Source organism: Pygocentrus nattereri, chromosome 4 (assembly GCF_015220715.1).
Source record: "Pygocentrus nattereri isolate fPygNat1 chromosome 4, fPygNat1.pri, whole genome shotgun sequence".
NCBI lineage: Eukaryota > Metazoa > Chordata > Actinopteri > Characiformes > Serrasalmidae > Pygocentrus > Pygocentrus nattereri.
In genome coordinates, this window is record NC_051214.1 from 15,406,103 (window position 1) to 15,431,117 (window position 25,015).

The 25,015-nt window shown below is 38.4% G+C and overlaps 1 protein-coding gene across 3 annotated transcripts in view; it reads left to right on the top strand.

The window, feature by feature from the left end:
* The first annotated feature begins 7,287 nt into the window (after positions 1-7,287).
* Positions 7,288-25,015, top strand: part of wu:fi04e12 (desmoplakin) — a 28,468-nt gene continuing 10,740 nt past the window's right edge. The window contains exons 1-13 of one of the 3 annotated variants that reach the window (XM_017723773.2): positions 7,288-7,627; positions 12,404-12,497; positions 13,370-13,506; positions 14,152-14,302; positions 17,815-17,940; positions 18,193-18,252; positions 18,553-18,720; positions 20,718-20,822; positions 20,917-21,012; positions 21,394-21,519; positions 22,577-22,729; positions 23,136-23,290; positions 23,844-23,970. In XM_017723773.2, coding sequence (XP_017579262.1) covers positions 7,455-7,627; positions 12,404-12,497; positions 13,370-13,506; positions 14,152-14,302; positions 17,815-17,940; positions 18,193-18,252; positions 18,553-18,720; positions 20,718-20,822; positions 20,917-21,012; positions 21,394-21,519; positions 22,577-22,729; positions 23,136-23,290; positions 23,844-23,970 — 1,671 coding nt within the window. In that variant the 5' untranslated portion in view covers positions 7,288-7,454. The remainder of the gene's footprint in view (positions 7,628-12,403; positions 12,498-13,369; positions 13,507-14,151; positions 14,303-17,814; positions 17,941-18,192; positions 18,253-18,552; positions 18,721-20,717; positions 20,823-20,916; positions 21,013-21,393; positions 21,520-22,576; positions 22,730-23,135; positions 23,291-23,843; positions 23,971-25,015) is intronic. The other 2 variants (XM_017723774.2, XM_017723775.2) reach the window with 2 other exon arrangements.

A 25,015-nucleotide genomic window follows, 5' to 3' on the forward strand; every position in this document is an offset into this window, starting at 1 on the left:
ATAGTACACAAATATATATATATTTGTTGGAGCAGGAATACTATTACATTTATGTAATAGTACACAAATATATATATATATATATATATATATATATATATATATATATTTGTTGGAGCAGGAAGTGAGACTGCATCCCTGTCACTCATGGCCACATGCTCATTTTTTATTTGTGTTTTAATGAAAATGGCATGATTTTATGTGTGTTCTTAAGTTATGCTCAAAATTACCTGAAATTATCGCTACCAAAACAGTCCTTACTGGAACATTTGGTAAAGTGTGATAAAATGCTCCAGGACAACTTGGAAAGAAACTTTATTCAATTAACATCTATTCAAAGTTTATCTCCTGTAAAGTTATCATGAAGATAAGGTTTTGTCAATATTTAAACCAACTACAACTAAGGCTAGTGCTAATGCTTGTTTAGTAGTAAGACAGTCAATTTGTTCATATGTGCTAACTGGGAAAGTTAAATTAAATTAGTGCAGTGAAACATGTACAGAAAGTTAAGTTCTGCACAGTTAAGGAAAGAAAAGTGAGCAAATGAGCTGTCTCGCAGCCAAAAGAATGTCTCATTCTGGTGAACTGTTTCAAATGAACCGACAAAGGCCCTCTGAACGTCCATCACTAGTCTAGAGGGAGTGTCAGGTTTCAGTAACATGATCAGTTCAGAGTCAGCAAAACAACACACTCTATTCCTGAAGGAGTATCCAGGTCAGCTACCAAAATGTGAACTAAACCCAATACATGACTACATTTATTATTTCCCCCTTTCCCAGAAATAAGGGAATAAAAGGTATTGCATAAGAGAAGGCCTGTCACAATGTAGACCTGATTGCAATTGTTTGAGCTGACAGCAACTTTTTTCCACAGTTGCTTCATTTTATATATTTGTAAGTTACAACAAACAGAATGTGAATCAGGTGCAAGAAGTAAACACAAATTATGACAACAAGAAGTTCTAATAGGTACAATAACATTTTAAAAGGGTAATTTAGGTAATTGTTTGAGCGTGAGCTGTGTCTAGGATGCTAGGATGCAACAGAATAGTTCATCAGCTAATTTGGTGACTTTAGTAGTTGCATTCAACTATCAACAAAAGATCATCTGTTAATCACATTCTTTACATTTACACAATACTTTAATCACAATTCATTGCCAGCTTAAATTTCGTGATTGTGTTAGGCCTACATAGGACCCTATTCAAAAAACTGTGTAATGTCTCCAGTATGACTTTTGCAGATATTCACTTTTTTCTGGTGTTTTTTAGTGGAGAATCCCATGTCATGAACTATGAGAAGTACATGCACACTATACAAGGAACAGTAGTAGACCATTTCATGAAAGTGAGTTAAATGTGTACTAGCCAAGATTCGTTCATTAAGATGCCACTTGTACTGCCCAGTCAAGTAATGAAAATGTGGAAGCTGTTCTACTCAATAATTACTGCCTCCAAAGTGGCTAAACATTCCTTTTTTCCCACATTTATCCTTTACCATCCAGAATAAAGTTCAAAACAAACAACAAACAATGCAAAACAAAACAAAAAAGCCTGGTGCAAAGCAGCAGCAAAAAGGTGCACAGAGTTCTCATGCTGGAGAATATTTAGTGCACCTGCTACATGTAAATTACTTGCAACTCGTTATATCAATATGTGTGATTTAAGAGGTTGTTTCTCTGTATGTGTATATGGGAAAGCCATAGCGAGAATATTTCAACCTGTCTACCTGTCAGCAGATAACATTTGATTATCCACCGCCTTTGCTGCAGGCAGAGTCCTGATCTGCAGCTTAAGTAGTTCCACCTGCAATGTGTATGAGAAAGACAACCACTGCCCTGACATCTAAGAAAAAATCATTTATATGTGTGTGTAAAACCTTATGGCCTCTTGAGTGCATGAGTGGATAAGATGTGCTTATAAGATAAGATGCGTTTATTGTCATTGCACAGTGTACAACGAAATTGAGCAGCAATCCAACGGCACTTCCTACATACAAAACAATTTAAACATAAGGCTAAAATATCTAAACATAAGGCTAAAATATATAAAGTGCAGATTCAAGGAAAAAAAACTATCAAAACTTAAATATAAAGAAAAAGGACTATAAAACTATATATTCTAAAACAGTCAATAGACAATAGACAGGTGAAGTAGCAGTTGTAATTCTACATTCCTGGACAGCTTATAGCGTTATATAATATTGCACATCTAAGAATTATTGCACAGAAAGAATACAGATTGCACTCTCGAGAACAAATGAATAATAAATACAACAGAGGTGGAGTGGAACACTGGAACACTGGAACACTGGAACAATGTAAAGTGTCCTATGAATCAGTGCCAGTAAAGAGCAGTAGTGGTGCACAATCTTCTATAAAATCTGAGCACAATCTTCTATAAAAAGTCCTGGTCAGTGTGTGTGTTTGGAAATGTTCAGTTCCCGTACGGCTCTGGGGTAAAAACTGTTTTTTAGTCTGTTTGTCCGGGATGGGATGGACCTAAAGCATTTACCAGAGGGCAGCAGGTCGAACAGATGATGTCCCAGGTGAAATGTGTCTGAACATATTCTGACAGGGTGAAGTTCTTAGCATCTTAACACCAAGTACTCAATGTGAATCTTAATATGACCAATATATTGTTTCTGTTGTATGCAAAGCTCATATGTTTGAAACAGTAACTTTATCTAACAAGGATAAACTGTTTTGTAAACTTTAATGTACTTTAATGTAACGGTATTTTATTCCATGCCATTTTGGTCCATTTTTATGGGTCCCCTCATGAAATGTTCAATGTTAAGTAGGGTATAAAAATATAAGCAGTAAAGACACAGAGGTTCAGATATAGCAGAAACAATATGCTACATTCTTTATGGGCTCTGTCACAAGGGACCTTTCCCAAACTGTCTAAAAGTCATACCCCTACTCAACATTCTGGTCAAATTGATAGAAATATCAAAACAAAAAATAAAATGTTTCAGAAACACCCTGATTGTGACTGAAAACATCATGGGGTCAGGGGATTTATTGCAATCTAAAGAATCACGTCAGTGAGAATATTTTGTGACAGCAGACCACACCCTCAATTACACATTCAATTGCAAGTTTAGAAATAAGTGCAAAAATGTACAAAAAGGAAGTGAGACAACCTTCTGTGGGTAGAAGAAGCGTAGGAGTCATGGAGCACTGGGAGGAGATGAGCAGCTGGAGGTGTGCAAAAATGCTTTACAGAAAACAGAATTGTGGTGGGAAGTAGGGAGGACTTTAGTTAGGATTAAGGGTGTTCAAGTGTGGGCTTACTCAAAACCTTCCATGGAAAGTATACTGAAGGTCATGGGATGAAATTATTTACATTCATAATTGCAAAATGGCCTGACTAAGTCCCCGCAAACAAATAAGAATAAATGTCAGAGGTAACATTCTAATATACTTACCACCATAGACTGTATATTTTTGATAGAAAGGCAAGACATCAGACCCTCATGAAAAGAAAAACTAATTATCGCTTTATGTCACTTCATTCTTCAGCTTATTGCTATCAAGATGAGCGTGTTTATTCTACTCGCAGAATACTATGATAGTTTGCTACTGCATATAGTGGGATGATCAGTAATAAAGAAGATGATCAAGTAAATGTTTTTTATGTATTTTTCTGGTGTTGACTGTGATACTGGTAGACCCAGTAGGCCCAGTGAATTTATCTGTATACATGCAACAGAATGAGTACAGCAACACAATTATAGGCCAGTGAAAGTTCTTTGACCTCCAATTCTTTGGAATTTGGAAAATTCTTTGACGTCCGCCTTCCTATCCCCCTCCTATGTCTCCCCTGGTCCATACTTGCCATGCTACCGTAGTACATAATTGCACTGAACTGTTGGGATATAAACTAGTACTTATGTGAAGATGAAGAGATAACACAAGTTCCCGTATTTGGGTTGGGTTTCAGAGATGCTTCCTTGGTTATACACACCAGGTGTACTTAACACCAGGTGTACTTAACACCAGGTCACTTAACACCCAAATGAGTGAAAAAATGGAAAACAACTGTCTTCTTCTAGCTTTGTTATTCAATAATGTAGGATTTGCAGATGCAGTACACCATCTTGTCTGGAAGGCACTTCATTTTTTGTGAAGGTAGAATCGCTGCAAATAGCCTTAGTACACGTATCTCTCTCTCTCTCTCTCTCTCTCTCTCTCTCTCTCTCTCTCTCTCTCCCTGTCTCTGTCATACACGTTGTGGACGAAATGCTAATTATTCTGAGATGACAATGTGTACTCGTAAGCAGAAATGCTTATGTCTTTGGTTAGAGGAGCGGTTGGTACAGCTTATGGCATGTGTGTGGAATGTTTGTGTCAGGCATGGACAGGCATAGAAGCCTTTCAGAAATGTGCCTGGAGCAACACAACGATTAACAGGATAAGCCTGAGAATATATACTCATCCCCCACTGACCTGACTCTTCATCTCTCTCCCTTCCTCTCTTCATTTTCCCACTCTCTCTAAGGGTGTGTGACCCTGTGTCAGGGTGGATGTGATCATTCACACATGGAGGAGAGAAATACTACAACTGGGTGTGTGTGGAGCTGATGTCTTACATGGACACACCCCTAAGACAACCCGCTTCCACACTCCAAACACATGCAAATAGCCTTTTAGCTCACAGTGATATCAATGGCTCTGAAGTAAATATGTAGACGTTGTTTACCCAGTTCTCCCTCTCTGTTTCTTCTGCTATGTTGTTTCTGGGCTGGTCCTGCTGGTTACAAAATCTATATGACCACTGGTGTGTGTGTTTGTGTGTGTGTGTGTGTGTGTGTGAGAGAGAGAGAGAGAGAGAGAGAGAGAGAGAGAGTTTGTAGTCCTGTAGCAATCATCACTTAAGATTTAATTCTGACCTCTTACATGTTGTCAAGTGTGTATTTATTTACAAAAATACATATTTTTGTAATCCGCAAATAAACTTGCCATTTCCACCCAATTTTTTTAAATGAGCCATTTCTTTGTCATTGCAAAGTTAGAAAATTAAATAATAGTTCATAAATTATTAACGTAGAAAGCCTGAGGGCCTTATAGAAACTGAAGCTAGAAGTTGATCAGGGTGATAAACACAAACCTGTTTTTCCTGAATAACACATGAGCAGATCTGTGTCCTTTAAACTTAATCTACCCCTACGCCAGAGGGCTGGGAGTAGGCTGATCAAAAATAAAAAATAAACAATAAAAAAACCATTAACTCCCGTTTCATAGCCAGGGCTGTGTGATCAAAAGGATTGATTCTTTATGCCTGTATTTCGACAAGTTCCACCTCCTGTGTTAGGATGGTTTAGTTGTTCATACACACATAAGGTTAGAGTTAGACAAAGGTGAGTATAACAAGTGACATTTACTTAATTAATGTGCGTAGCTTAAATTGTCATGGATTTGTACTTTTATGAATGCTTTTAAAAGAATGTACTATTTAGTTCCACTTCAGTTTTGAGCTTTTCTATTAGTCACAACTCTCACTTAGGAGATTTATCATTTTATTTTAGATCCAAATTAACTTAAAAGTGTCTTCAGCTCCTATTCTAATATATGCTGGATGTTCATAGAAGTTCCACTAGTTCTAAAAGTTAATCAGCTCTAAATATTCCATACTAAAGTGGTTTGACCCGCTGCATTTGTACTTTTCAACAAGTGTTTTATTTATTTTTAAGGACTAGTCGTATCCCGCATCCAACAGCCCTGACAGACAGTATGCCAGGTCTTGTAGTAGGGAGAGTCAGAGTAGTGTAGAGAGTAGCATATTATTGCTTATTTATTTATTTATTGCTTATTTAGATAATGCATATTATTTATTTCTTTGTTTGTTTACCCCGTGGTAAAGTTTTATGTTAATACAGATTGAACGGATTGTTGCTGCTCTGTTTATCAAAGTTGCTGCACGAAGTGTTTTGTAAAGTCTTTTGCATACTGATTGAAATGGGCCAAGTTATTAGTTTTTACTCATAAGTAGCCTGTGAAGGAAGTAGGCAGGAGTACTGTGAGACTAGTCGCATCGCGAAAAGAATGGTGGCAAAGGCAAAGGCTCAGGCCTATGATGAGCTGTATGAGAGGCTGGATAGTAAAGAAGGTGTAAAGGACTTGTATCGAGCTGGAAAGGATGTACAGTAGGTTAGGCTGATAAAGGATAGAGAGGGAAATGTACTAGTGAGTGAGCAGAGAGTGTTGAGTAGATGGAAGGAGTACTTTGAAGATGATGAGTGATGCCTGATGAGTGGAGAAGCAATGTACTGGTCCCCATTTTTAAGAACAAGGGTGATGTGCAGAGCTGCAGTAACTACAGAGGTTTAAAGTTGATGAGCCACACCATGAAGATATGGGAAAGAGTTGTTGAAGCAAGGCTAAGGCGAGAGGTTTAGATCAATGAGCAGCAGTTTGGTTTCATGCCCAGAAAGAGTACCACAGATGCAATTTTTGCATTGAGAGTGTTGGTAGAGAAGTACAGAGAAGGTCAGAAGGAGCTACATTGTGTCTTTGTGGATCTAGAGAAGGCATATGATAGAGTGCCAAGAAAGGAACTGTGGTACTGTATTAGGAAGTCAGGTGTAGCTGAAAAGTATGTTAGGGTGGTGCAGGACATGTATGAGGACAGTGAGACAGTGGTGAGGTGTGCAGTTGGAGTGAAAAATTGTTTCAAGGTGAAGGTAGCATTACATCAGGGATCAGCTTTGAGCCCCTTCTTGTTTGCAATGGTGATGGAAAGGATGACAGATGAGGTCAGACAGGAGGCTCCATGGACCATGATGTTTGCAGATGACATTGTAATTTGTGGTGAGAGTAGATAGCAGGTGGAAGAGAATCTGGAGAGGTGGAGGTTTACACTGGAGAGGAGAGGAATGAAGGTCAGTAGAGATAAGACGGAATACATGTGTGTGAATGAGGGGGAGGCAGGTGGAAAGGTGAAGAATGTTCTTTATATTGGTATATTGGTCAAAGATGTTTGATGTTCGAGATGGAGCTGCCGGGTAGAAGGAGAAGAGGTAGACCTCAGAGAAGGTTTATGGTTGTAGTGAAGGTGGACATGGAGATGGTTGGTGTAAAAGTAGAGGAGGCAGTAGATAGGGCAAGATGGAAGCAGATGATCCGCTGTGGCGACCCCTCAAGGGAGCAGCCGAAAGAAGAAGACTCATAAGTAGCCCGTTTGACAGGCAGTCGTTCTAGCCAATCATAGTGCGGGAGGCGGGGTTTGTTGGGTTGATGAAAATGCCGCACCCCTTAAGCAGGCCTATGGCTCTTCCGTATTTATTTTTCGGTGTCTGTGAGAAAGCTGTAGGCTGGGGCGCTCAAGAGCTGGTTGCTATGCGTGGCTATTCGCTCAGGCACTTGTCTGTTCACACCCGCTACCTGTGGATCTAAAGTTTATCACTTAGCCTAAACTCCTATTTCATCATCACGGTGTTTCGGACAGACTCATGAGTCTGTACGGTTCGCAGCGGGGGCTGCAAATAAGCAGACGGACGGGCTCACGAAGCGACTTGGCCGGGGGAAACTACCAGCTGGTTCACGGCGGTAATGGATACACACAGGAGTACATGGAAGAGCAAAGCTTCACCTTGCCCAGAGGCTCAGTGGTGGGAGGACAGGCGTAAGTACCTATTCTTAAACAGAGGAGGGTAGGAGCTCTTTGCAGTTGTCCACCAGCTAACAATTATAATAATAAAACAAAAAAAAAAAAAATAGATAGAAAAACTGCTAAACCGAGTTTCCCATAGAACTGCAGTGGAGCTTTTGTAGGTTAGCCTACATTCAGCATCTTGTCTAAAGTTAAAAGCCGTTAAGGGTATTTTTGGTGTCCTTTAGAGTCGATGACTAAACATACATTACATCTTTTTTGGTATCAGTAAAAAGTCTAAATTGGGCCTAAACGATATTAGCATTACAACGAAATGCAACATTTATTTGTAGACAGATGCAGCAAAATTATGAAAATGCTGATATTTTACCCAGAATACAATAACTACGTCATCAAATAATCATCAAAGATATGGCCATATATGATACTGATATTATTGTACGTCCCTAAAATATTCTGCTAAATTCGAAAGTGAAAGGTATGAGAAACAGCAGTGCCGGCCAGTTCTATCATCAACAGAACAAAATAGAACTAAAGGCAGGAACGTAATTGAACTGAAGCACCTTGACTGCTGAACTGAATTATTTCCTGACGAATGTACTTTTTCTTTTAAAAAAAAAAATGTATATGAAATACATAATGTAGACCAAGTAGTTGGCCTCCTATCTATGTCAAAAATCTATGGACCAGTGTAATTTGGAAAAGAGGCTTGCGGTTTTGTTTTGTCATCAAGTCTGTCCAGCACGGCTTAAAGGCTTGGATGACTGCAAAATTTTCACCTCCTGTTTGTGACCGTTGCATATTTCTGCCTCATACATTCCTCCTATGTTGACGAGACGTATGTGAAAGCTTGTTGAGCGAGAGGCAAAAGGTTTATTGGTGATTTGCATGACTCCATTCAAATGGGATTCAGAAGTAAGTAAATAAATAAATAAAATATATAAAACAATAAAAAGACAAAATCCATTGTAATATGAGATCACTTATTAAGATATCTCTAATTGATGTTTAAATTATTTAGATTTCACATTTGCACATGACTTTGCTGTCATTCTAGAGTTGGCTGAAGTGGTAAAAATATATTACGATACACAAGAGGTTTTAATATTTATTTTTTTTGGGATCTGATAAGTTGAAATAGACGAAACAGTGCCACATTTAAAAATGCTATGAAAAGCTATGAATCCAAAGCTTTATATTCAACATTCCACATCCTGCGCTGCATTAAATCCACTTAAGCTAATTATTGTCAATGTAATTTATCACTGACAGTATTTTACGGTATTCTCAAGATATTACCCAGCTCTACTTGGCTCTATCAAGAATTCTTGTGAAACAAAACCGTAATAAAGGGAGAAAGCCTGTTGACTGTTATAATATATGCTTTTATTGATTTGTGAAAACCGCTACATTTCATATAGTAATCATTCATCCCATGGACATTTGACCTTACTGAGCCCCTTGAAAACTGTTTACAAGTTGTTTACTGGTGATGTGTTAATCATGCAAACACTTACTGGAATTTTTTTGGCTTGCCTTTAAGCAGTGCCTCTACTGCAGCCCATTGCAAAAGATCAAAAATACCAAGACTAAATATTATCTCCAACGTATTCCGTTTCTTGGCATTTACAAGAATTGGCATTGACAAGTACAAGGTACTATGGTGATCATGCCAGCTGACTAAAGTTTGATGATCCTGTGAGAAAAGCAGAAAGACTGCACTACTCCATCTCTTCACGGCTGTTAATTAGTATGCGGTTACTGTCAAAGACTGAATGACATAGTAAATCTTATCTTGCAGTTAATTATCCTAAATGCATTTAATTTGAAAGTCATTTGCGCAACTAAAATACTTTAAAAACACATGAAATAGTTCTTTTCTGCAGACATTTTCTTTATTATTTGCTTGGCCATTTTCCTGTAGTTTAGCCTTACATTTTAATATTGGATCATGCAACTTGCATAAATGAAATAATTACATGAGTGCTACTTTATACTCTATTACTTCTCACATTGCTGTCTTGATTGCTACAGTACTTTATTGCTAGTCCCCTGCATGAATGTCAGGTGCATTTATTCACTGTCAAAACTTTTTATTGGGTTTATACATTTACTACTTTGGAACAAGCATGGAAGAAAATGCACCTGTTTGTTGCATAATTAGTGGGGATATAACAATACCATAACAATACCGTCATGGTATATTTTGACAGGGGGGCAAAACAAAAAGAATTTGTGCAGGGAGTACACATTCTATTGCCTCCACTCATCCAAGAAAGATTTGGCCTCACTGGCTCAGCATTTCCTGTAAATCATGCTGCAGTCAGCCGAGGGCTATTTGGAGAGAGTGAACTTTGGTCTATACAGTGAATTTAGTGTCTGTGTATGAAAAAGTATACTCTAAATTTAGATTGGTTGAAAAAGTCCTTAGTGAAGAAATTCTAAATATATGGTGGCTTTTCCTCTACATCTAGGAAAAAATACTGAGGCAGTTCTTTTTGATTCTAAAAGAAAATTAGGCAAGTTATCTGTGTTAAGTGTAAAAGTATCATTAAATTTGCAAATAAATGTGAGTTGTCTTGGCTGTGTATTATATGGATCTCTGGAGGTGAAGCGATGGCTTTAAAAGCCTTTACAAAAATAAATAAAAAAGAAAATGTCTAGCTAGAAGAGCAATGTTTTTGGAGAGTTCAAGAATATTGGCAGGAGCTATGGTTCAGTGTCACTTTGATTACATAGTTACCTCTTGGCATACAGATTTATCACAAAAACTGTCAATTAGGGTTGTGTTAAAACTTCATCCACATAAACATAAAGAGGCTACTTATTTTAGAAAGCTGGTTTTAGAAAATGTTTAATGATGGAAAGCAAAGTTACTCATATAAAGATGCTGGTTACCTATAAAATAATTAAAATACTTTTGGTTAGAGATGCTCACACTCATCATACAAAAGCCAGTTCTACACATTTAGTTCCATTTAGCTTTAAAACCCAGTTGGGGAAGAATATATTTTTATACTCTGTTGCTCTGCTATAGAATAGACTTTCCATAGAGTTAAAGTGTAGTCCATCGAAAAGTTTCAAACTGGATTTTTAAAAATGGTTATTTGGCAGTATGAAAGCAGACTAAGGGTAGTTTTTACTTATATTTTCTAAGAATATTTAAGAGGACAAGAAGAGACCAAATAGAAGTGTGTGGGTTTTTTTTTTTGTCCATACTTCATTTTGTCTTTGTGTTTTATGTTGCGCTCTAGGGCTTTAATGTGTTTTAATCCCTAATGACTTTAATGTGGGTAACAGCTGCTGTGTGGTGTTATATGTATTTTATCAAGTATTCAATCAATCCGTCATATATTAATAGCCTGCACTTTCACACCAATCAGGAGCATTTTTGCAAGTTACTTCACCATAACCAAGCGATGAAACGAAGGATTTCTCAAACCAAATGCTGAAAGCTTTTCATTTGTTTATGTGTATTAACATGTATTCATGAGTGTGTATTCATTTTTGGGAATAAATAAAGTATCTCTGCTGATTACCACACAAGAGAGAGTAAATATTAAGTGCAGAATTTATAAATCACTGTGTGGAACAAGGATCAAAGGCAACAACAAAAGGCTGCATATCAAGGATACCTCTAAATTATATTGGTCCCTACAGGATTGATTAAAATGATTAACATCTAAACAAAAACAGTCAGATGATTATGCAATCTAATCTTGTAAATAGGGCTGGAAATCCAGTACTTTTTATGGTATTTCACTAAATTAGCATTCAGGAATCAGTATCGGTATCAAAAATTTCAGCACATCTGAATGATATCTAGTCCTCAATCCCCCCCCGGCCAAAAAAATTGATCTATTTATACTTTTCAGCCTTTAAGAGTAGCCTTAAGCACAGCACCTTCTTGTCTGGTTATTATGACATTTGTGGTGAAAGAAAACTCTCACAGCTGTAATTACCTTAAGAAGGATATATACATGCATGTTTGTGCACCAGTCAAAAAGAATAATGCTGCATTAAAATATCACATACTTTTATCATGCAGTTTCTGTAGTTACACTAATTGTTATGCACTATTATACAACAGTTAGCTCCGGCCACGCAAGATGATTGGTTGAGAGGTGTTCTAACAATGCTGATATTTCGCCATAACATCACAGGTTTTTCACACACACCATCACTCCGCTAAGACACCGTTGCTAAGCAGCAAGTTTGACAGCTGTAGGAGACACTCAAGCCATTTGAACATTTTTACTTCTTACTTGCACAAATAGAAAATTGATACGTTTAAGATTATATTCGACCTACAGCCAATTTGGTCAGACTCTGAAGATGAGACTACACTAAACTCCCAAACTGTCATTGCAACTGAGCAGCTTTTCAGTCAGCAGCTGTGACAGAAGAACACCTAAACAACCTGGAATTAGCCAGAAATTAACCAAATACCATTTGCCAAATGTGTAGTCTCATTTTCAGAGTCTGACCAATCGGATTGAGTCATAAAACTGCCGCAATAAAAACCAAAAAGCTTGCTCATGCCTGCGACAAAATCACAGCCGTGATGTTATTTTGCAATGACGCACTCCGTCTCGTGTTCTATTGCTTAAATATAACACTGGTTACACACTAGTTGTTGTTACATGCAGCTATTAGTGTTCTAGAACTACTAACCTCAGACTACCAGTGTACTCAACATATTGTGGCATGAAGTATTACAATAATAATAGCATATTGTCAGATTGCCCTCTGCCTCCCCTTTTTGACCATACCCCCTTTCTCTTGTAGCCCCTCCCCCAAGCTTATCATCCACCAGAGAGCTTCTCTTCTCAAGGGCCAGTGCCAAGAGTTTCTGCGTAAAGCCGAGTTTATTTTACAAACGGTGAGTATGGAACATGATTATACATGTTCTCTCTTTCTCACAAATTAAAAAAGTGAAACTATACACCTGCTAAAACACATCTTACAACAGATCTAAACATAAAATTACCTACTACACTGGTAAAGAATTTAAAACCCAGACATTGTTCAGTTCCCGAGACTCCCTGCTGTAAACGTCTTTATTGTGTAATTCAGCAATGAAATGTAACGTGATAATCGCTGTGAATGAATGAGGCATTAGAATTGCTGCCTCACTGTGTGTGCTGTAATTGTGGGACTGTCATAACTGATGTAGTGTTGAACAGTTGCTTTTCCAGCATTTTAGATCACTTAATGATGTTACTGGCATCATATTGGGTATTTGCTCTATTATTTCCTAATACTGAAACTAAATATAACATGGGGCAATGTGTGAATCAAAACATTGTGTTTTCAAACTATAATTTGTTGAATTACAGATTGTGCTGAACTACAGTTTTGAGTGCAATGCACAACAAAATCAGATGAGCATTCCTTAGCATTCCCCACAACTGACTCTCTATTATGCAATTAAGCTCAAATGCTTGATTTACAAAACCAATTAAAACGTATCTTCTTGATTAATCCGGAATGACAAGTTGATGATTTCCATGATGATTATGCATATTTTAAATGCATTTCAGGCATTTAATGTTTTTAAGAAAGTAATTTAAAATGATATATATTTGAAATTTGAAATTATGCATGGTTGTTTGGTTAAGTCCACTTTGATTCTTTTACTTTTTTTCTAAAACTCTGATTACTTGATTAGTGGATTCCTCAGTGACTTATGTAGCGTAGCCCTAATTATTGTGTGCTGATGTTCAAGTGTGTGTTGTTAATGACCATGTGTAGCAGGGCACAGATGGAGCTCGGGGTGTGACAGAGGTTGAGCACTGCATGGCCTCTGCCAAAGACATCATTGAGCAACTCGAGGTCATCGCCATGGAGCTCAGAAAAATGGGCCAGTCCAACGAGAGTGTGCTCATCAGGTGAGACATGAAGATGAATTCACAAATACTCCTATATGAATATGGACTCTCTTGACTGACATATACCCAGTAAAACCAGGTGATATGAGCATACAAATGTAGACATACAGTGAAAATATTTATGTAATTTTGAAAATTCTGTCTGTGTATTTATATGATAAATATTAGAGACAAAGTGCACAGACCCAGAAATAAGGTGACAATTCTTTCTTTTTCTGTCATATTTGTTGTTTCATCTTCAGTAATAACTGATAGAAAGAAGTACATGACCCAAATAATCATTTTGACTCTGGCACTTGTGCAAAGTATCCTACATAAGCAATGTTTATGTGCTATCCAGAAGTGGCTCAGAGATTATCCTTTAAATGCTGATGTAGTGTAGTATTAAAGAAATAGTTTTGAATTTACACAATTTTAAAAAAGGTTGTTCTCATTTTGGTAAGTGAGGTAGTGTAACCCATGTTTTTATTGTGAAAACATGTACAGCAATATCAGTAAAAGTATGGTTTATTGTGTTGCTGTAACACAACCAATTGTCTATACCTGCAAGTAGACATGGTCAGTAACACAATTTTTATTCTGTGGACTGAGAGGCAGACACTTTATACCCAAGGTGATTCATTATCCCTTTTTCTTGTTGCACAGTGTGAAACAGTGCTCTGAGCAGCTTAGAGCAGTTCACATGGCTGCTGGTGGCTCTCTGCAGAGGAAGAGTCGAGGCAGCAGAGGAAGTACAGGCTGGGACGAGTCCAGTAGAAGCTTTCACGACGCCATAGCCTGGATCACTCAACAGAAGGTAGACACATAGTATATGCCTGATGTAGAGATGTATGTGATCATTCAAATAACCATACTCAGTTTTCATTTATCTAATAAAGTATTTTAAGAGGTCTATATGTCAAATGAAACTATGTTAAATCACATATGCCTAACACAGAGATAATGATTCATACAATCAAAACCATTTACACTAGTTGCTTGTTCTTTCTGAGTAGTTAGGGTCATCATCATATTCATTTCATGCAAAGCTAAAATAGAATGAGGGAGGAATGTAGGGCGAGCAAGGCAGAAGAAAACATGCAGTCCTCTTGGATTCACTGAGTTGTGAAAAACAACTGTTAGCAGAAAACAAATGAAAAGAGTGGTCCGCCCACACTATAAAAAGAGTGGACTGGAGTTAAGCCCATACAGGCACAGTGCCATTATTTCTGTGTAAAAGCCCTCTCACTGTAAATCACAAGCCAGGGTAAAGCTATTCACTTATTCTCCCTCTAGTGGCAGGTGTTCTGTTTGAATAGCCTGCAGAAGCAAAGATGCCAGTTTTCAGTTTTGCATAACTTTCTGCTGCCTTTAATCAAAACCCCAGCCAAAAAAAACTTTTTTCCAAGAATAGCAGCAGGGGTCAAAATATTCAAACATTCCACTCTGTGCAAACAGAGCAGTGCACTCTCAAGCATGCATCTAAACCACACTATTGAGCAACTAGGACTGAACGTTCATTTAATATATGCTGTTGTTCACAGAAGGGGAAAATAAATCTTTTAAAGCAAAGAGAGAGCAGGGAGAGAAAAAGTGGGATAATGGAGGCACAGAGAGAAGCAGTGAGAGGAGAATGAGAGAGCATTGCAGGCTTTTTCTCTATCTTTGTCTGGCTTCTCTTTGTGGGCCATAAATTCCTCCCCTCCTCCTGTCAAAGAGATTTACTTCTGCATACTCACTAAAGTGCCTGCAGTTTTAAGGGGCTCAAAATTACAGCCTGCCACACTAACAGCTTTTAGACTTTAGCAACAGGTTAAAATAGTGTCATTCAAACAACTGTTTTTTTTTTTACACTACATCCAGAAATTGAGCTATATAATAAGGTATTGCATATCAAAACCTTTTAATTCCATTTTTACATTGTTTGAAAAAGGCTGCTGGTCTTGATACTGTATGAATTTAAAAATTATTATTCATTTATTCATTAAAAATTAAGAACTGTACTGTATGAATTGTTCTGTACTTTTTCTGTAAAATGGTTACTTTTCAATATTTCAACAGAAATATTTACAACAGGAAAAAAAAAATCTAGGAGAAAGCAGTTAGGTACATGCAACAGCTTCAGAACTCATACTAGTACATAAGAACCCATAACTCAACCAAGTATGCTTTCATAGCATACTGTAATCAACCACAAAAAATATTCCTATTTCTGCACTCTTTTAGTATTTTGCCCTGTAACTCATTCTGTGATTTTCTCATGATATAGCATAGCACAGTAATAATTCTTAGGAAGATACTGATAAGTTAATTATTGGACTAGGTAGGACTTCAGGAGCTAAACCAATGGCCTAGAATGTCAGATTAACCACTAACATAAATAGGAACTGACAGAGGAATCGATCAATCACATTTAGATTTCCCGTGGCTGGGACCAGTTTAGCAGTGGGAAACGGTCACTATGCCTAGAGCTAGGCCTTCAGATTGGGCCAAAATTGCCAAAACTTGCTCAACACATGGAAAATGTTCTACCTTAAAGCATGCAAGAATGTAACTGATGCACTTATTAAAACGAGAGGGAAAATTAGATAAAGGTAGTACTAGAATAAACAGATATTTAAAGCTTCTGAAAGACATTCAATGTTTTAGTCCAAGCTTGTGAGAGACACACTAGCACACATTTTAATATAATTTCATTTTAATATCATTTCATATTATTTAATTTAAATTTCATATCAGCTCTTGAATTATAATCAATAGGAGAGCTTCCATAGCTATGCTAAACTACACTATATTGTCAGAAATATTCCCTCACCTATCCAAATCATTGAATTCAGGTGTTCCGTTCACTTCCTTGGCCACAGGTGTATAAGACCAAGCACAGAGGCCTGCAGACTGCTTCTACGAACATTTGTGAAATAATGAGTCGCTCTGAGGAGCTCAGTGAATTCCAGCATGGTACCATGATAGGATGCCACCTGTGCAACAAGTCCGCTCGTGAAAGCTCCTCGCAACTAAATATTCCACAGTCAACTGTCAGTGGTATCATAACAAAGTGGAAGCGATTGGGAACAACAGCAACTCAGCCAGGAAGTGGTAGGCCATGTAAAAAAAAAAAACAGAATGGGGTCAACGGATGCTGAGGCACATAGTGTGCAGAGGTCACCAACTTTTTGCAGAGTCAATCGCTACAGACCTCCAAACTTCATGTGGCCTTCAGATTAGCTCAAGAACAATGCCTAGAGAGCTTCATGGAATGGGTTTCCAATGGTCGAGCAGCTGCATCCAAGTCTTAAATCACTAAGCTTAATGCAAAACGTCGAATTCAGTGGTGTAAAGCGCCGCAGCTGCTTGACCATTGGAAACCCATTCCATGAAGCTCTCTAGGTGGAGATGTGTTCTTTGGAGTGATGAAACACGCTTCTGCATCTGGCAATCCGATAGACGAGTTTGGGTTTGGCGGTTGCTAGGAGAACAGTACTTGTCTGACTGCATTGTGCCAAGTGTAAAGTTTGGTGGAGGGGGAATTATGGTGTGGGATTGTTTTTCAGGATTTGGGCTCGGCCTTTTAGTTCCAATGAAAGGATCACTTAATGCTTCAGCAGACCAAGAGATTTTGGACAATTTCATGCTTCTATTTTTGTGGGAACAGTTTGGAGATGGCCCCTTCCTGTTCTAACATGATTGTGTACCAGTGCACAAAGCAAGGTCCATAAAGACATGGATGAGCGAGTTTGGTGTGAAAGTACTTGATTGGCCTGCACCTCAAATGGATAGAGCACTTTTGGGATAAATTAGAGCGGAGACTGCGAGCCAGGCCTTCTCATCCACCATCAGTGTCTGACTTCATAAATGCACTTCTGGAAGAATGTTCAAAATGCCCATAAACACACTCCCAAACCTTGTGGAAAGCCTTCTCAGAAGAGTTGAAGTTGTTATAGCTGCAAAGGGTGGGCCGACATCATATTAAACCCTATGGATTAATAATGTGATGTCACTCAAGTTTGTATACATGTGAAGGCAGACGTGCGAATACTTTTGGAAATATACTGTGTCACTGATTACAAATATGAGAGAAAGAATTACCAGTGCGTTTCATTTAGATGTTAGAAATTTCAGGGCTCTTCACTATTGGAGTCCTTGTAAAACTGCTACATATTAAATGTGTGTTGTGTGTTAATGTTTGTTTAATGTAGAATGGCCAAGAAAATGGGTGTGGCTTCTTTCCCCAAACTGAGCTCAAGGCCTATCTATAATAATTCATGTTTATTATTAACATTAATAGTTATGAAGAAATATATGAATATTTCGTTTTCTGTGTTTGTGTAGCGTCTCATAGAGACATCACCATGGGGAGATGATACTGCCACCATAGAGCAGCAGCTAATCAGCCATAACAAATTTCACAGCTCCATCCAGAGAAGCATGGAGGTAGAAAGAGCTCGAGAGGAATTGGTGAGACACATACACAGCATACACAAGCATGTATACATATGCACACCCATCCGAATACACATCTGCACCATTCTGTCTGTTTCTCTCTTACACAGACCCACACACACACACCTCTACCAATAAAGCTGTAGCTATAAAACTGTGCAAACATTTGTTGTAAGTAATAAAGTATTGAAAGTAGTGGTTTAGTAGGCACAGATCATGCCTACACATACATGTATGTGTCCATAAGCCTATTTTTCCATGTTACAGAGAGTGAGAGGTGACAAGGCCAACTTACATCTGCTGGACCAGGAATGGGACAGCCTACAGGTAGAACATCTACCACACATTAACACACATTGCAAGTGGTTAGACAAATTGTTTCATTATACTGTATCTAAAGTTTCTGAAGTTGACTATGTGAAGGAATTTTCTGTTAGAATTTTTTCAATATTACAGTATTTTGGTATATATTTTGTATACTCTGACTACACCTCAGTAGCTGTTTTCTGTTGGTCTTTTAAGTGTAAATTATCTGAGCCTCACTACCAGCATTCCAGTGTATAAATGTCCTTGTCGTACTCATTTTTTTGCTTGCTGTGAGACCATTTATTTTCTCCATATTTGCAGAAACTGTCATTTTCACGAAGTGCTCAGCTGCGTGAGTTGCAGAATATCATTGAGGAGATTTCTCGAGAGATCATGTGGGTGAATGATCGTGAGGAAGAGGAGCTGGTGTTCGACTGGGGCAACAAAAACATAGATGTCTACATCCCTAAGAAGCAGGAGAGCTACTCAGTAAGATCATATAAATAATCATGAATACACCTTGACACATTATGACCACTGTGACTGTACAGAACATACACATGTGCACATTATGGATGGAGAGGTCAGCTGGCTAGACTGGATTTTTGTCTTAAATATGCATTTAGTAATCAGCTGATATAGTTTTAATTTGGCCAGTAGTGACAGCTGATCAGTGATGCAAATATGTGAGCCAAGTAAGCCTTTTGTCTGTCTGGCGACTATCAGAAGGAAACAGAACTAGCAAAGATGGATAACAGGACACCAAGAATAAGCCACCAAACTATGGAGACAATGAGTGGATTACTCAGCATGTGCAGTGAAATACAGTGTAATGTTGAAGACCGGGAAAGTGTGTAACTACTACAATCACTAAATTACTGGAAGAGCAATAATAAGGGCTTTCCTACTCTTGCCAAAGTCTCTTGAGCCTAATTCTCTGTGTCTTGCATAAGAATGGACAGTAAAAGATTGTTTAACACTGCTGTGTCAGAAAGCCAAAATGTATTCTTCATCAAAAAAAAAACCTTGGTATTAAAGTCATTGGTATTAAACAGAACCATGGCTCCTCTGCGTTAAAATATTTTGTCCTAATGCTAGATTTATTTGGTTGAAAATAATTTTAGGTTGAGAGATCGTAATGTGCCGGTTGCCTATGGAAAATGCAGCTGAAAATGTTTTAAGGCATACACTGATGAGCCAAAACATTATGCTTAATATGCTATAATATGTGCTGATGAAACAGCTGATCTTTCTTGGCATGAACTCTACCATACCGCTGAAGATGTCTTGTGGCAAGTAGCCGCCACAGATCAGACTTGTTGTTCCAGCACATCCCACAGCTAGTTCGGAATGAAATCAGAGGAATTTGGAGGCCTGTACAATATCTTGAACTCTTAATTCTTCATTGTATTCCTCCAGCCATTCTTAAATAATGTGTGCAGTGTGGTAGGGTGCATTATCCTGCTGAAAGAGGAAATTGCCATTGAGGTTTATTATTGCCGTGAAGAGGTGTACATGGTCCACAGCAATGTTTTGGTAGGGTGAACGTTTCATATTGATGTTATATGAATGCCTGGACCCAGAGGTTTCCAGCAGAAAATTGCCCATAGCATCACGCATCAGCTTGTCTCCTTCCCAGAGTGCTTCATGGTGCCATCACTTCCCCAAGGAAATGGTGCACACAGGATTGATCAGTGGATGGGGGTTACCATGGGCGCTCTGACCAGTCTGCTGCTATGCGCTGTGTGTTGTTTTGTGTTGACGCATTCCTCCCGTAACCATCATAAATCATTTTTGTTACTTATGGCAGTAGCTCTTCAGTGGGTTTGGACCATATGGGATTGCTTTTGTTATCCTCATAAAGAGATGAGCCTGTTACCAATTCTTGGTTTGTCCCTCCGTGCACCACTGTCAGAAGGTACTCACCACTGCTGACTGGGAGCCACAACCCACGAGCCTTACTGTCACTCAGGTCTTAATGCCTGCCCATTTCTCCCACATCCATCTAATATTACAGACCTTGACATGTGCTGTTATGAGATAATCAGCATATATTCTCTTCATTTGGGAATGGTCATAATGTATGTAATGTATCGGTGTATAAGCATTTATCCATGAAGGAAGCTGCAAGGCTGTACCTATTTCACAGATTTGTTGCAATGTTAGGGATAAATCAATTTAAACCCTTTTTGGTGTTTGGTACCTGCAGGTTAAATGTTGTCATCTCGTCACTGCCTCAGTCAGAATTGGCAGCGGCTGATCATGGACAGGCAGTATCAACCTTTCAAAACTAGCTCGCATACACACAGTTTCATTCATGTCAGGACATTGTCATACCTGTGTCCTGTGTGCATACAGTATAACTACCATATGTTTAAAAAAAATATCCAAACCTGAATCTAAATTTTGAACTTCATTCCCAAAAAGAAATAGTTTCAGCCTTTCAGTTTAAAAAAAAATACTTGCACATTCTTGTCTTTTTTTAGAAGCTAATGAGTGAGTTGGAGGAGAAAGAGAAAGATCTGAATAAACTGAAGCTGAAGGTGGACAACCTGCTGGTGAAAAAACATCCTGCCTCAGACAAAATTGAGGTGACAATCTGTTTTTTTTTGTGTGAATATATCATTTGTGCATGCCATGTTTTATTATTGTTTCTGATCATTCAGCTCCTGTGTTTATGCTTAGGCCTACATGGAAACTCTTCAGACCCAGTGGAGCTGGCTCCTCCAGATCACCAAATGCATCCATGTACATCTGAAAGAGAATGCAGCTTACAGCCAAGTAACAAACACACACACACTATACATCACTATTCACACCACAACAGCAATGTAATTGAATAATAAAGTAATAATATTCTTCCATCAGAATACTAATAGCATGCACATAGCTAATGTATATGCTGGAAAGATAACCAAAATTGTTGATTTAAAATGAATTTTGCTATTTAAATTTATGAACTTGCTAACTATTTCTAAGAAATGTTGAAAAAAAAAATATCGGAAGATCCTGCTTCAGTTTAATAACTTTTTTTTTAGAAATGTTAATTAACTTATTTTCCTTAATTGAGATTTTGCAAAATTGTTAACTGTTGAATAATTTAATACTGTATTGTGATGTTTTCTTTAACTTTTATACTTTTTTTAAATTTTATTTTATAAGTTCTTCACTGAAGCTAACGAGACATACAGCAAACTGCAGCAAGAGCATGAGACCATTCGCAGGAAATTCACCTGTGACAAAACAACACCCCTACAGAACTTACAGGAATTGCTTAAAGGCCTGGAGGTAATACTCTCAAACACACGCTCACAAACACACATACAACTATGATTTCACCCTGGAGTCAGAGTATTTAGTTCAGTGAGCAGCAGTGCAAACCTACTTAGATATATGAGACTTTTATTTATATACATACATACATACGTACATACAGCCACTATATACCTCTTATCAAAAGTGTTGAGAAACATTGTTTTTTTAAATATGTGCCTGTATTTAATTTGATGCCAGCAACCAGCAATGTTTCAAACAAGTTTATTTACATTTTGCCACAACTCTTTTTGAAACACACACACACACACACACACACACACACACACACACACACACACACACACACACACACACACACACACACACCGGCCACTTTATTAGGTACACCTTGCTAGTAAAAGGTTGGACCCCCTTTTGCCTTCAGAACTGCCTTAATTCTTCATGCCATACTTTCAACAAGGTGTTGGAAACATTCCTCAGAGATTTTGGTTGGTTATTTGAGTTACTGTTGCCTTTCTATCATCTCGAACCAGTCTGCCCATTCTCCTCTGACCTCTCACATCAACAAGGCATTTTCGTCCGCACATCTGCCACTCACTGGATATTTTCTCTTTTTCGGGTCATTCTCTGTAAACCCTAGAGATGGTTGTGCATGAAAATCCCAGCAGATCAGCAGTTTCTGAAATATTCAGACCACCACGTCTGGCACCAGCAACCATGCCATAGTCACTTAAATCACCTTTCTTCCCCATTCTGATGCTCGGTCTGCACTTCAGCAAGTTGTCTTGATCACCTCTACGTGCCAAAATGCATTGAGTTGCGGCCATGTGATTGGCTGATTAGCTATTTGTGTTAAGTAATTGAACAAATAAAGTGGCAGGTGTGTGTGTGTGTATGTATGTATGTGTGTGTGTGTGTGTGTGTGTGTGTGTGTGTGTGTGTGTGTGTGTGTGTGTATATATGTATATATATATATATATACATATATCCATATATCATCCAGTGTATATTTACACACGCACAGAGTGAGAGAGAAGCATGACAAGGCCATTTGATGTTTGTGTGTCAGAAAGAACGTGAGCGTCTGATGGAGCAGAAGCAGCAGGTTCAGCACCTGGTGAATAAATCCAAGAGTATTGTGAGACTAAGACCAAGAAACCCAGAGGACAAGAGCAGCAGCCCTGTGATAGTACAGGCTTTATGTGACTTCAGACAAGATCAGGTAAAGCACATGCACATATTTACCGGTTTCTATGAAGAACATTAGACAAGCGATCTGTAATCAGGGCTCATGCTGAGTTATCAACATGTTACTCCACTACAGGTTTGATCTTGATATACAGCAAAACAACAGAAGCAGAAAGAATTTTAATTTGCTTCTCTCTCTCTCTCTCTCTCTCTCTCTCTCTCTCTCTCTCTCTCTCTCTCTCTCTCTCTCTCTCTCTCTCTCTCTCTCTCTCTCCTTTCTTCTCCTTTCTTCTCTTTTCTTCTCTCTCTCCTTTCTTCTCTTTTCTTCTCTTTTCTTCTCTCTCTCTTCTTTCTTCTCTCTCACTCTCTCTCTCTCTCTCTCTCTCTGTCTGTCTGTCTGTCTGTCTGTCTGTCTGTCTGTCTCTGTGTGTGTTTTGCAGAAGGTGATCTGTAAGGGCGATGAAGGCATCCTACAAGATAACTCAGAGCGCACTAAGTGGCATGTGACTGGACCTGGAGGTCTGGACATGCAGGTTCCTTCCATCTGTCTGTTTGTGCCCCCACCCAACCCACTGTCCATCAGCCTGGCTAACAAGTATGAAAGTCATGTAAAGTCATGTGCACACATTTTAAGGTCAGAGCACATGACCCACTGTTCTCCAACAACCACCAGCAAACTCTGCTGGTTGGAGTGCTATACATGTATGATTGCTGGGAAAGTAGAATATTCTTGCCCATTCACATTGTTCCATACAGTTCTATCTACAGTTCTGATGAGCAGCAGGCAGTAAATGTACAAGCATCTTTTTTTTTATTTATCTATTTTTTTTGTATAGAGGTGTTTTTTTGTTTTTTTTTTTTTTTTCTGTCCAGGAAAAAAAAATTCTTTTTTTTTTTCTTTTTTTTATGTGACTCAAGCATGCTAATGTTTAGCTAATATTTCTCTGTCCGTTGCTTAGTAACAAGAGACTCGCAATGCGAAAAATCAAACATCACTCTGAAAATGCAAGTAGGGAACCATGGTCATTGTCAAAACAGCTGCCAATTAATGAAATGCTGGTGTTTGTTGGGGAATGTTTGGTCACTGTACTGTGGCCTGCATAGTATGCATGTGATACAAGTCACATAACGTATGTGTTGCGTTGCAGGAATGAGCAGTACTATGAAGCTATTCTGTCACTGTGGAACCAGCTTTACATCAACATAAAGAGCCTCATCTCCTGGCAGTATTGCCTTCAGGACATCAACCGCATCAACTCTCTCACCATCTCCATGGTAACCCACTATATATGCACTTTTGTGTGACCATAAGAACACTTTACCCCTGGCCCTTGCATTACCATGACAAGTATGTTGAATGTATGTGCACCACATAATTTCTATGTCGCTGCTTGTCATATTTGGGATGTGTATAGCACCATATATCTTTTCATGTTGTTGTTCTTGCAAAAGTTAAAGAAAAGTAAAAAATCAAAGTCAGATGAAAAGACCAAACTTCAGCCGCAGGTTCGGTTCGAAGGAAGAAAAGGCCCTCTTTATTAGTTCCAATGTGACAAAATTGAGCCCCGAAAGCCAAAATGTACAGACACTTCAAAAACCATACATTTTATACCACTTATGAGCAGAGCCATCACCTCTCCCTGGGGTGAGAAGGGTAAGATCATCGCTCCCCCTACTCTTGATACATCCTGAAATCACCAATCAATAGAACTGTTTTTCTAGCTTTCTTAGGAACCCTTGTTTCCTATATTTTATATAATTCCCTTATCCCGGCACATGAGGTCATCTTAACCAAGTGTTGGGTACTCTCCTCATTAATTTTGATTGATGGGCTAGTTTCTACCGGTTCTTATCTATTTTGCTCACTAACAGCAGGCTCATTTTCGCTGAATGGGCAACACTTCTCAAGGCTCCTAGGCCAGGTGCATCTCTTTCATAGCCTATACTATCTGTTCATGGAGCGGAAAATCCATATTTGGAAGTTTTGGGCCTGCTGTTCCGGTCCCTGTCTGCCTGCCTCAGTTAAATGCTTATAGGCCTGTCTGTCTCTGTTTTATGCTCCATCTTTAATAATTTCTAAGGTAATGATTATTACAAGACTTTTATTAAAAGGTGATTTAAGGACATATTTCTTCAAAAATCCCACAATGTACAAATGACAGCTGATCAGTCATTGTAGATGGAAAAGGGTTTTTAAGAGAGATCTTCTACCCATCATTTGCTTATATAGTAGCTGCTGTATACCTGTGTGTGTGTGTGTGTGTGTGTGTGTGTGTGTGTGTGTGTGTGTGTGTGTGTCAACGTCAACCGATCATTTATG